At 42.4% G+C, this 14,082-nt stretch overlaps 1 protein-coding gene across 1 annotated transcript in view; it reads right to left on the reverse strand.

The window, feature by feature from the left end:
• The window catches only part of Dstn (destrin, actin depolymerizing factor), a 29,600-nt gene extending 17,777 nt beyond the window's left edge, over window positions 1-11,823 (reverse strand). Inside the window, exon 1 of the mRNA XM_048348761.1 lies at window positions 11,686-11,823. Coding sequence (XP_048204718.1) covers window positions 11,686-11,688 — 3 coding nt within the window. The 5' untranslated portion in view covers window positions 11,689-11,823. The remainder of the gene's footprint in view (window positions 1-11,685) is intronic.
• Between the last annotated feature and the right edge of the window lie 2,259 nt (window positions 11,824-14,082).

The raw sequence follows: 14,082 nt of genomic DNA on the forward strand, positions 1-14,082 counted from the left end.
GCAGTGGCTGTGGAAGTGGGATTCAAGTGTCAGAATATCATGCAAGAGTAAAAAAAAAGCCAAGTGAGAACCCAACCATTGGAGTTCAAGCCCCATAGGGGAGGGGGGAGGAGAGAAAAACTATTGACACAAATTTTGATACTCTCTTCCATTCTTTGTTATTTGATCTACAATAAAACATGCACTGTTGTGAGATACTATAAGTATGAATACAAGACATAAAAGACCTTAGAGCAGCTGAGGATATGGCACAAATGGTAGAGCTCCTTCCTAGCAAGCACAAGGCCCAGAGTTCAAATTCCAGTGTCTCTACCAGAAAAGGGAAGGGGTTTGAACTTTCTGAAGGTATACCTAGTTAGGTAGAAATAACATGTACAAGTAGGGATTCTTTAATTAGTGCTGCACTAGTGATCAAAGCTCTATGATTTTGATGCCTGGGGAATGAGTGGTTCTATTGAAGGGGAAGTATCGGGAGTTGTCATGTCAGGTAAATCTTCTCAGAACTGGCCCTGGAAACATTAGCACACTTTTGAGCAGAAATCCCTTCTCAAGGAGTTAGTGATTTTAGACTTTTCTTTCATATAGTGGGAATTTTTTTAATTAACATAGTTGAACACTACCATCATTTATTTTTTTAGCTAACACTTTACCATGAGCCAAACATTCCTTTAAACTAAGTTGTAAGAACTGCCCCTATCTTGTGATGGTAGGTGTGACTGCTATTGTCATGTGGAATAATGATAAAATTGAAGCACACAACAGCCAATAAGACTAGTTTTACCAAGTGCCAAAGCCAATGTTCAAAAACTCTTGCTAGCCAGACTCGGAGACCATGCTTTGTAGCCACTTGACAGTATAGTTTAATGGGAATGATAACACTTTCCTCACCAGACCTGTAAGAACTGAATGGGATATGGTAACACAATGCCTAACAATACTTGAAAGTTATCTAAAATAGCATTACTTCTTTCATTTATTAGGCATTCAAGTAGCTTTCTATGGCTCAAGATGCCCTGATGAGCATCAAATGTCATTCAATTTTGTTTTAGTGAAAAGGAAGAATAGCACTGATTAAGGGGTTCTATATTCTAGATTCACTTTAAAGGTGTTACATTCTTCTAATGCTCATGAAGTAATGTGTGTGCCTTGTAACTATCTCCAATTCAGTATTTATTTGCACAGTGAAATGACAAGCAAAGTGATGTCAGTAAATTATTTAATTTTAGTAAGCAGTATAAAAAATAAAATAAAAATAAAGGTGTTACACTCTTAATACTTGCCTCACCTCTAAGAATCTTCATTAAAAGACTCGAATTCTTACGTGGCACACAAAGGGGAGCTCTTAATTACTGTAGTACTTATACCTCAATTTCCTCTTTTTTTTTTTTTAAATGTATGAGAATAGAAATCCATCTCCATAGGAAGCTGTCCTCTCGCTGGGCTTCAGTGGCTCACACCTGTAAACCTAGCTACTCAGATGGCTGAGATCTGAGGATCATGGTTTAAAGTCAGCCCCGGCAGACAAAATCCCTGAGAGTCTTATCTCCAATTAACAGAAAAACCAGAAATGGAACTGTGGCTCAAAGTGGTAGAGCACTTGAGCCTTGAACAAAAGAATTCAGGGACAGTACCCAGGCCCTAAATTCAAGCCTCAGGACCAGTACACCCCCCCACCAAAAAAGAAAAGAAAAGAAAAGAAAAAGAAACCCTATTATTCATTAGTGTTCATTCAATAATATCTGTGTGGGCTACTAGACAAAGGCATTTTACTACTGGTATGTGCAGATTCTCTCAAGAATTTCTTAGAAATACCCTAGTTTTAAGTCTTATAGAAGAAATTAATATGCTACCATCGTTATTCTTAGACATGTGCATGCAGAAATGTACAGAATTAAGTACTGGTACCATACTAACTCCCCATTACAAACATCATCCACAATGTATAAGGCTTATTCAAAAGTTGACTGACCACTAACCATGTTGAGTTTAGTGAGTCCTATAAATGTAGGACTACTGCAGCTACAAGTCTGTATTTTTAGCAAATTTAAAATTTTTAAATCTGAATTCCATTACTGGAAAATTTAAGTGTATTTGGAGCAACTTTGATAAGTGAATCTTTTTCAACTGTAAATTTTACACTAAATTTAGATCAAATATATCCAATAAAAGCATGTGTTTGAGGTACGTTTAAAGTGAAAGTGAATTTCAAACAATTTGAGGGAAAGGAGTACGTAAAGCTTTTAATATTGATTAAATGTTGGTAACATTTGAAGTATATTTATTTAAATAAATTTCACTTTTTACTTTTTAATGGAGCAACTAGAAAAATTTTAAGTACATAGATAATACATTTTATTCTATTTGACAACACTGCTATAGTCACATTTTTAATTAAGCAGAAGCTTTATTTCCAATGACATATATTGTTATAACAAAACCTTATTGTGATTATTCCTCAAAGCTCCCAAGCTTTAACAACTGACTTCAATCACTCCAGAGCAAGTTGAGATCTTACCTGTATTTGTCAGCCTGTGCATTAACTTTAGTTCTATCATTACATGAAAATACCAGCAACAAAAATTTGAAAACAGGGCTGCGAATATGGCCTAGTGGCAAGAGTGCTTGCCTCGTATACATGAAGCCCTGGGTTCGATTCCTCAGCACCACATATATAGAAAAGGCCAGAAGTGGCGCTGTGGTTCAAGTAGCAGAGTGCTAGACTTGAGCAAAAAGAAGCCAGGGACAGTGGACAGTGCTCAGGCCCTGAGTTCAAGCCCCAGGACTGGCAAAAAAAAAATTTTTTTTAATCATTTAAAAATATTTGCAGTTATAACCTAATATAAGAGTAAATTTGCTTTTCTGGGATAATATAAACAGAAGCAATCAATAAAATAATAAAACATAAGGAAAGGAGGCTTCCTTTGACAGGAATAAGAGCAAAACAATGACAAATGGCCCTCCTATGTATGTAGTAAAGTTTTTCAAGAGCTCATCTATTGTCTCACTGCAACAGACCTAATTCTTAGCCATTCCACATCTTCAACTAGATTAATTTCTTAATTCTTAATTGCTTTTACCTAAATCAATTGCTTAAAATTTACTTAGGATTTTTAAAAACTCAAAATTTTAACATGACAAAGCAAATCATGGAATAGAGTAAGTACATAAGCATTACAATGTCAGCTACAGCACTACAGACTAAAACCAACTGAATTCAATGAGGGATCTTGCACAGCAGATTCTTTTTTTTTTTTTTTTGCCAGTCCTGGGCCTTGGACTCAGGGCCTGAGCACTACCCCTGGCTTCTTTTTGCTTAAGGCTAGCACTCTGCCACTTGAGCCACAGCGCCACTTCTGGCCATTTTCTATATATGTGGTGCTGGGGTATCGAACCCAGGGCTTCATGTATATGAGGCAAGCACTCTTGCCACTAGGCCATATTCCCAGCCCCTTGCACAGCAGAGATGAATGTAACAAGTTTGTCAGAAGTTATCACTGGGATGATGAACTCAACGTTTATTTTTTCTAAGTCTGTACTTTTCTCAACAAAAATTTAGGAAAAATGAACAGAAGACACTTCCAAGTGAAAACATCTTGCTTCTAACATCAAAGCAACATGGCAGAGACAGAAAGGCAACTGTGGTTAAATTATTATAAAAATTTTACATGGGAAAATTATAAAGATGATTTCTATGGGCTATTTCGAAGGGAATATTATGCCCCAAAGAAAGTGGGCTTAAAATACCTCAACAATCCATCCATTTGGTGGTATTGGTGTTTGTACTCAGAACCTCAAACTAACAATTTTATTTTTTAGGCACCTCCCCCACCCCAAACTTCAAAAGGTTGTACAAGAGGTTACAATTTTTTGCATTTTTTTTTGCCATTCCTGGGCCTTGGACTCAGGGAGAAGCACTGTCCCTGGCTTCTTTTTGCTCAAGGCTAGCACTCTACCACTTGAGGCACAGCGCCACTTCTAGCCTTTTCTGTTTATGTGGTGCTGAGGAATCAAACCCAGGGCTTCATGCATGCTAGGAGGTTACAATTTAACATGTCCATCTAAATGTCTATTGGTTCTTGGTCAGTCACTCCTTCCATCAGAATCTCCTCCATCCCATATGTTCCCTCCCTCTGACTCATTTCACATTTCCCACTTCCTTTATCACATAAGCGTTCCTTTCTTAATTAATCTACCTTCTCTCTTACTCTTCATCCCACCAATCTCATTTCAGGCTCCTGTTATTTATTTTATCAAACTGTTAACTTTTCAAAAGATTTACTCCATGGAGTTTGATTCCTGCATGTACTATACTTTAGTCAATTAAGTTGTACATAAGTGTATACAATATTATTTTCAAAATATGCTCTATGGTTTACATATACAAAAGACCAGCTGAAGCCTAGACACTCATGGAACTAAACTGTTACTCTAAAAAGTAAAATTGAAACAAAACTATGCATAAAGTTTTTTTTTTCAAATTTCAAGTATGATTTGCTTAATCTCAAAAAAAATATTACTAGCTGGACTCTGGTGGCCCAAGCCTGTAATTCAGGATGCTGAGATCTGAGGCTCCAGCCTAGGCAGGAAAGTCTATAAGACTCTTTTCTCCAATCAAATCACAGAAAAAGCCCATGAAAATGGCACTGAGGGGTGGGAATATGGCCTAGTGGCAAGAGTGCTCACCTCGTATACATGAAGCCCTGGGATCGATTCCCTAGCATCACATATATAGAAAACGGCCAGAAGTGGGGCTGTGGCAGATGTTTAGCCTTGAGCAAAAAGAAGCCAGGGACAGTACTCCAGCCCTGAGTTTAAGGCCCAGGACTGGCAGAAAGAAAGGAAAGAAAGGAAAGGAAGGAAAGAAAGGAAAGGAAAGAAAGAAAGAAAGAAAGGAAGGAAGGAAGGAAGGAAGGAAGGAAGGAAGGAAGGAAGGAAGGAAGGAAGGAAGGAAGGAAGGATGGCACTGAGGTGGTGAAATGCTAGCTCAGGGACAAGGCCCAGACCCAGAGTACATGCCTCAGGGCAGGCAAAAAAAAAAAAAAAAAGTACTGAAAGAAAACCAAGTTTTATTAGCACAAAACACAAATGTTCAGGAATACTCCTTTGTTGAGCACCATTTTATTTAAAACAATCCTATTTACAAAAAATAGTAGGTTGGGCATGGGGATACAAGTAATTCTGTAATCCGGGGCACTCAGTAAGCTGAAGCAAGTTTGTTCAAGGCCAGCCAGGGCTAGCTACATAGTGAAACCCTGCCTCTGACCTAAAAAATAAAATCATGTCTATTTGTCTTATTTTGCACGTTTATATTAATAATGCTCTTTTTTCTCAGAGAACTTTTATTTAGTTCACCGCAAATCTGAGCAGAAAGTAGAGTTCTCATGTGTGGCCTATGTGTTTTTAATGTTTTAGTTAGGAAAAAGAAAAGTATAAAGAGGAGAGGACTAATTTCCCTTGGCTAAATACCGCTACCAGAAGCCTGAAAAAGGGAGCTGATTAGAATTAGGAGTACTGAATTCTGTGATTTAGTTAAGAGATCTAGAAAGAATCTTACACTCCAGAGGAAAGGAATATTAATCCTTAGGCTAAGGTTCTTACGTTCTTGCTGATTTTTTTTTTTTTTTTTTGGTGGGTCATAGGGCTTAAATTCAGGGTCTGGGTGCTGTCCCTGAGCTTTTTTGCTCAAGATTAGTACTCTGCCACACAACTCCACTTCCACTTTTCTGGTGATTAGAGGTAAGTCTCACTGACTTTCCTGCCTAGCTTTGAACCAGTCTTCAGATCTCAGCCTCCTGAGTAGCTGGAATTACAGGCATGAGCCACTGATGCCCCGCTTGTTGATTTTTTTTTCATGCTTGAATAGCTCTACAAATAAGATTTAGATGAAGTCAAATGCACTAACTGTATTATGCACATAAAAATGTAAGATGCAGGCTAGGTGTGTATACCTACCATGAGACCTTAAATTTGCCCCCCATAAAAAAAAAGTTTTTATATATATATATATGTATATATATATATATATACCAAAATAGTTGCTCACTACCAATTAGATAAGTTTAAAATAAAGAGGAACCATTTCACACACATCAGGTAGGTGAAGGTAGTAAGTCTTGTAACAAGTAAAAATTAAGAAATGTACTGGTTGGTAGCTCATGTCTGTAATAGTAGCTACTTAAGAGACTGAGATCAAGGATCATGCATGGTTCAAAGTCAGTCTGGGTGGCAAAGTTCACAAGACTCTTTTATCTACAATTACCTACTAAAAAGCCAGAAGTGGAACTATGACCCAAGTGGTAGACTGCCAGCCTTGAGCCCAAAAGCTAAGAGACAGTCTCAAGGCTCCAAGTTCAAGCCTCAGTATAGGCATTAAGAAAAGAAAAAAGAAATGTGGAAAGAAGCTACAGATGGGAAACAAAGCAGAACACATCAGCAGAGACTAAAACGTATTTGCACGCCCTCCAGCCCAGGCTTCTACTTACAGGTACAAACCAAGAAGAAATACACCTAGCAAAGTAGTATACAATAACGTATTACATAGAAACCACCTATTGTAAAAACAGCTTTAACAGATAAAATACATTAGAGAACTGTCCAAATGGTCATTAGTAGTGAAATGGAAAAAACTTTAGTCACATAAAAGAATACTATTCAGGGGCTGGGGATATGGCCTAGTGGCAAGAGTGCCTGCCTCATATACATGAGGCCCTGGGTTCGATTCCCCAGCACCACATATACAGAAAATGGCCAGAAGTGGCGCTGTGGCTCAAGTGGCAGAGTGCTAGCCTTGAGCAAAAAAAGAAGCCAGGGACAGTGCTCAGGCCCTGAGCCCAAGCCCCAGGACTGGCAAAAAAAAAAAAAAAAAAAGAATACTATTCAGCAGTTAAAAAATAAAAATATCACCCCCAAAACAACTCAAAAAGAACTGAAAGCTACACAAGGCATAGCATTTTATATAAAAATCCAAAGCCAATCAACAGAAAGTAGAGCTGTGTGATGTTCATGCAGTAGAGCACTACTCTTGAGCAAAAAAATTTCAAGGACAGTGCTCAAGCCCTGAGTTCAAGACCCAGGACTAGCTCATACATACACATAAAAAGCTCACCAATGCAGTATGTATAATTAAGGATGCCATATGTACAGCTGAAAGCATGAAAGCACCAATGAGAATGAAATCTACCAATTTTGGCTGACTTTGAAATTTTTAAGTCCTGTGTTCTTGGAAAGCAGTGGTTATGAAATCCACCCTCATTCATTCCTATTTTCTGAATAACTGAAAAGAATATGCTTGTTGTCTACTTGTCTATCTATCTATCTATCTATCTATCTATCTATCTATCTATCTATCTATCTATCTATCTTCTGAGATAGGACTTGTTACCATCCTTCCTGGTTTACTCATCCCAGGATCTCTTTGGCCTTGAGAGGATCTTTCTTAATGCATGTTCTCATCATTTATAGCAATCTGAAAATAAAATCTCCTTAATAGGCTACATTAAATCTTTAACCAAAGAGGTATTTTCTCTATGGAGGAAAGGGGAAGGAATGGAAAAAAACACAAGATACATGTTTAGCCCTAACAATTATAAAACCCTGAAACACATCAAAGTTAGTCTCCTTTTTTAGGGGGAGGGGGATTTGCTGTGGATAGAAGCCAACACCACATGCTAGGTAACTACCCTACCACTGAACTTCCTGCTGCATTCTCAGCCCTAGCCTTTTTTCTCTCTTTAATACAAAAAGAGGGGCTAGGAATATGGCCTAGTGGCAAGAGTGCTTGCCTCGTATACATGAAGCCTGGGTTCAATTCCTCAGCACCACATATACAGAAAATGGCCTAGTGGTGCTGTGACTCAAAGTGGTAGAGCACTAGCCTTGAGCTGAAGAGCTCAGGAACAGCACCCAGGTCCAGAGTTCAAGTCCCACAACTGAAAAAAAAATGGCCAGAAGTGGCACTGTAGCTCAAATGGCAGAGTGCTAGCCTTGAGCAAAAAGAAGCCAGGGACAGTGCTCAGGCCCTGAGTTCAAGGACCAGGACTAGCAAAAAAAAAAAAAAATTAAAAAAAATTAAAAAAGGATCTTGACTCTATAGTTGGTCGTTAAAATGTTTCAAAATTGTTATTTTTTAATTTTGAGGCTTTAAAAAAATCACAAAAAGTGATGTTTTCTTGTATATCAAATAGGCACATCATCATTTTTCACTGGGTTGTTCTACTAACCACCAAGTAGAAGAATTCATTTATGATTCAGTCAGTTAGCTCAGTTTGTTAGAGCACAGTTCTGTTTTTGGTAAAGTTAGAGTTAGATGGCCAGGTAGACTTTAACTGTTTCAGGGGCAAATAAATACTCCTACTTTCCAGGGAAGCACACAGCATGCTACAATTACTTAACAAGGTTATAGGAGGAGTTAGGCAAGTCTATACAGCCAATGTATCAATCCACACCAACTAGAACAAATAACCCTAGGAACTTGATGGACTGGTAAATCATCTTTGCACATACAAGGAAGCTGGCAAGCTCAGTAGACACAAAAGAAAGTTTTATTTGGGGTGTGTAAATGTGGATCGTGGGGAGGCCGACTTGGGGTGGGGAGCACTTTACAGTGAGACCTTTGAAATCATGAAATCTCATCTTAAAGTGTTCAAGATGATTTTGAGTTAGTTCGTTTGTTTTTATTCCCCAAGTGCTTCTAAAAGACTTACTGAGAACTAGGAAGTAACTCTGTTTATTCAGTACAAACCAATTACCAGTTAAAATTTAACTTAAGAGAAATGTACTTATTACCTGGCTTATGAAACAGTAACCTCTCTGTGCAATGCCTTAATAGTATTATATTTAAAAATAAAAAGTACTAGGAGGAAAAAAAAACAAAAACCTTGCAGGCACCAGTTGTGACTAATGCCTGTAATCCTAGGTACTCAGGGGGCAGAGATCTGAGGGTTGTGGTTTTGTAGCCAGCACAGGACTGGAAAGTCTATGAACCTTACTTCCAATTAACTACCAAAAAGCTGGAAGTGAAGCTGTGGCTCAAGCAGTAGAGCATGAGTGAAAAAGCTCAGGGGCAGTGCCCAGGCCCCAAACTCAATACTCAAGGTGGGCACAAAAACTTGCAACCAACAAATCTAAATAGTTTTTAAAACAAACCTAAATAATTTTAGAAACAGAAAGAAGGTGCTAGAGTACAAGAGCTCTTCACCTTCATAATGTTCTATAATCACCAGATTGAGGTACAGCTCCTAAGACCAAATATAAGAGTAATCTTTAAAACTGGTTGGTTTGTGCTCTAAATTCACTGCAGGCATCCAAGTAGCTTGTAAGATGTCTAGACCTCCCTAAGACCAACAAGTTTGTTGTATATTTAAAATATATCTTAGGGTCAGGGCCTAGTGCTTCCTAGGCTGGCACTAATCACCTGAGCCACATGCCCGGATCTGTTTTAGTAACTTTTTGAAAAAGGTCTTGAGTTTTTGCTGGAGACTGACCTCAGACCTAAATCCTATATAGACCTACATTGCTCTCTTCTCTCTTATTGCTGTTTCCGAAAGCCTGGATTGAGGGTTAAGACAGAGCCTAACTTTTTTTTTTTTTTTGGGGGGGGGGGCAGTCCTGGGGATTGAACTCAGGGCCTGAGCACTGTCCTTGGCTTCTTTTTACTCAAGGCTAGCACTCTACCACTTGAGCCACAGCGCCACTTCTGGCTTTCTCTGTATATGCAGTGCTGAGGAATTGAACCCAGGGCTTCATACTAAGCAAGCACTCTACTATTATGCTGTATTCCCAGCCCCAGGGCCTAACTTTTAAAAATGTTTTCTCCAGGGTTATCCTGGAACCTCAGTCTTCCTGATCTGCACCTCTAATGTAGCTAGTATTACAGGCATTCACCCAGAGCCTCTGTTTATTTATTCTCCCTTTACCCCAAAGTATTAGGAGGTACTATTCTTCCTTCGTTTTATCAGAAAATATGTGGTGGAAAATTACTTCAATTGAAAACACTCCTCCCACTTGACTTTTTCTGCCTAATATTGAAAAAGACCCTACTTGTAAGAGGGGAGGGTGGTACCATTTTTCTTTCAGCCATACTGAAGGAAAAAGAAAAAAAACTTGGTCTCCCTTCCAAGGCTTCACTAACAAATAAAATCTGTTGGTCTGTCAAGTCTGCTTTCTGCCCTTTCTTTATTCTAATCCCCTCAAGACTCAGTTTCCTTACAATATGGGAGTCTAGAAGCAAAGCCTTAAGGACTGAATTTAAATCCCAAGTGAACATGTTTGGTCCTGTTTTCAAACAAAAAAAAATAGAAAAAAAAAAGCAATGTTAAACCAGAAGACACTAGACCAAGTTCCAACTCTCTTCAAGGAACACCATCATAAGTGAAGGTCAAATTTATTAGAACTCAAGCCTGTCCATTAAGTGTTTTAGTAAAAACAGTGCAGTGTATACGTTTAAAACCTTGAAAAGACTTAAGATGCTGATTCTCTTTGTAGCTTACAGCACTAAAGGACAAAAAAACTACATGCCAAACCCTAATTACACAACGTTAGTCATCAAGAAACTACCTGCTAAGTCTCTTTTTTCTTCCACTAATGAGCAAGCCTGAATCTGTAAGAAAGTTTCAACACCTTAGTGAAAACCAAAATTGTTCTCAGTGAAAACATTTTGTATTCGGACAAACTGGAACCAAGTGTTTCCAGGCAGAGAGACGCAATAACAGTGGAATATTTCAAGCAAAGTCTGGGGAGGCTTTGCTTGCAAATCATTGACCAAAAATGGTAACAGTGTGTGCAGACTACAGAAAACGACAAAGTGTTTCACCTGTCGGTCTTGCAGAGAACACTGTTTTACAACCGTTTACAGCCACAGTTTAGAGGAAGGAAATTACACAAATTTAGCAAAATCGCCATCTAGAATGCATTGCGTACGTTTCCTTTCAGAGGCTCGGGTAATTAAACTCTTAGAAGAAAAAAAGCTTTTAAAATCTGTATTACCATGACCTCTCTCCCCTCTTTCCTACCAAGTGATGGCGGAACTGTTCCCAGGTAAAGGAAAACGTGTAACCATGGATGGACGGATCAGGCAGGAGAGGGTTAAAAGCGTGACTGCCAAATTCGACAAGCACGAGAATGCTGCTGGAAGCTGATTGTCAGATACGACAAACAAAGCGACTGACTGCAAGGCCGGCCACCCTGCTCCCACTCGTGCCGGGGTCACGCTCGCTAGCAATCATCACGCCCTCGAGTGTGCCTCAAGAAAGGCCTTCTTTTCCTTTCTGAAAGTACAGAACTCTATAGACCAAAATGCCCGCGGGTCGGGGAGAGAACAGCTGCGGAGAAACCCGCGCCGATCCGGGCCCCGTGGCGGGATTCCGCAGACCCATCACCTCTGGATCGATTTCCTCAGGCGGTGGGAACGTCGAACCCGGGCCGGTCGTACCCAGGCCCAGCTGGGAGACCGCGGAAGCCACGGTCCGGGGCGGCGGCCTGGACGCCAGTGGGCGCAGCGCCGAGGCCGGGGAACCGCCCAGGAGTGCGGAGCCCAACCCGGGCCACCGAGGCCGTGAGACTGCCGCAGCCCTCCTTCCTTCCGCGGGCGGGGACGCGACTCACGCCCCTCAACCAGACCCCGCGGCGCCCCGGGCGCCCACCGCCCTCAGCCGCCTCGGCCAACACCTTGAGCCCTCTTCCACTCACCATCTTGGCTGGGACGGTCACAGGGACTCGGGGGGTAGGGAGACGGCCGGCGCCGAGTCTTCAGAGCGTCTTTCTCGCGGCAGCGGGACAGACGGAACGAGTGCAAAGCCAACGCGGCGGCGCGAGCCTACCCAAGGGGGGGGGGATGGAGGGCGGGGACGCGCGCTGTGTGTCGGGCTGAAATGCGGCTGCGCACGCCACGCACCGCCCGCCGTTGCTACGCAACCAGCCGGCCTTGGCCGCGCCCCGCTCCTGCGGCAGAACGGACTCTGTACTGCTGAGTGAGGAAGTGAGGCCTCCCACACCTGCTCGAGGCTGGTGGGGCGGAGTCTCCCGTCACCAGCTCTGGTCTTTGGTGAGCGGGGGGAGGGGGAAGCAGAGCCGTGAGTGGGTTCTCCCGGATCTGCGGGCGAGGTTGGGCAGGCCCAGGATGGATGACTCAGGTGGACCGACCGGTTTTCCCCCACCCCCGCAGGAACCAGGCCACGTGACGGCCCGCCCACTGCGCAGCCGTTGCCCTTACATAGAAGCAGCCACCTGGCCAGGTGTGCGCTTCGCTAGGGGCGGGGAGGGACGGGGCGGGACCGGGCCATGGGACCGAGTTGGGGCTGGGCTCGCGGCGAGCGGGGTGGGGGACTGGAAGGAGGGCCTAGCGGGAGGGAGGGCCGACCGGAGCCCTAGTCGCGGCCGGGAGCCGGCAACTCGCATTTTTTTACCTACTTTGGTACGATTCCCGCCACCCTCCCCTGATTGGCCCGCCCGACATGTCTGGCCCTCGCGTGAGGGGGAAAGAATCTGCACATTTTTCCTCCTTCCCGTGGCGACCGTGGCAGTTGAGAATGCTCTGTGAGTCACCGCTAATTTCAGGTCTGCAAAACAAGGAGTGATTTATTTATCTTGGGGAACAGTCGGGGAAAGGAGACCCGGCCGGACCTCAGGGGTGTGGCTGCAACGGCTGCGATGACTTGGCGTGATGGCTTCCGCCACGCTGTATTTTTAAATCGAGGATTCTGTTTTTCTAATGGTGGCTGCACAGAAACACAGTTTTCCGAGGGCCCCAAAGAATCCTAATGTTTTTTTAAGGGGTGTGTGTGTGTATATGTGTGTGTGTGTTAGAAAGGAAAGAATATACAACTTGAATGATTAACCTTATTTTTAAGTTCTGTTTCCTTTAGGCTACTGAGAACACCGTGATCTCCATCAGAACTATTTTAATTCTCCGAATTTGGACCAGAGGATCCGTGCGTGTTTTTGTTGTTTCTGTGTGTGGGTTTTACAGCCCCACCGATCATGGAAAACTCAGTTGTCATAACTTAAAGACAATAAGCAAGTTGTGTCTATTTTAAGCCTGCACTACTTGCTACTGTTTGTTTTGTTTTGTTTTGTTTGGCAAGCCAGAGATTGGCAGTCAGAATCACCTGGTGAACTTGTTCGAATTCAAATTTGTAAGTGAGAGACCTGAGCGTTGTTTTCATTTTTAATAGTTCTCTGGAGACTAAGCTGCTGGTTGGTGTTGGGGATTACACTGGAGAACTCGGTTGAGAAACCACTCAGTGCCCATCTGTATCACCCACCTGCATCTGGAAGCAAGCTAAACTAGCTTGCTTGCTTTCTTCCTTCCCTCCCTCTCTTTTTATGCTTGGACTGAGGGCCTGGGCTCTGCCCCTGAGCTTTCATCCTCAGGGTTAAGCATTCAGCCACTTGAGCCACAGCTCCACTTCCAGCTTTTTATGTGTAGATAAGAGTCTCACAGTCTTTCTTGCCCAGGCTGTATTTGAACCATGATCCTCAGATCTCTCTCCTGAGTAGCCAGGATTACAGGTGTAAGCCATCACCACCAGACTGGCTGACTTCCTTCCTTCCTTCCTTCCTTCCTTCCTTCCTTCCTTCCTTCCTTCCTTCCTTCCTTCCTTCCTTCCTTCCCTCCCTCCCTCCCTCCCTCCCTCCCCCCCCCTCCCTCCCTCCCCCCCTCCCTCCCCCCCTCCCTCCCTCCCCCCCTCCTTCCCTCCCTCCCTCCCTCCCTCCCTCCCTCCCTTCCTTCCTTCCTTCCTTCCTTCCTTCCTTCCTTCCTTCCTTCCTTCCTTCCTTCCTTCCTTCCTTCCTTCCTTCCTTATTATTTCTGCCTATGGTTTCTTGGCCCCCAATAAATATGAGAGTTCCTTTCCTAGCCCAGAATCGAATCATGCTGTTTTATGGCCACATAACTGCTTGCTCTTTCTTTCACTTAACCTTCTGCCCTCTGCTCTGCCATCAGTTATGTTCAAATGTAAGAATCTATCTGATCCCACTGTTTACCTGCTTGAAGTCTTCTGTTTCTTCTTCCAGAATCCTCAGCAAGTCACACTTTTCTGCCTTGAGCCTCAGCCTGTCTTTCCTATCTCTTCTAAGCTTCTAAAG

The sequence above is a fragment of the Perognathus longimembris genome, chromosome 6 (genome assembly GCF_023159225.1).
Source record: "Perognathus longimembris pacificus isolate PPM17 chromosome 6, ASM2315922v1, whole genome shotgun sequence".
Taxonomy (NCBI): domain Eukaryota; kingdom Metazoa; phylum Chordata; class Mammalia; order Rodentia; family Heteromyidae; genus Perognathus; species Perognathus longimembris.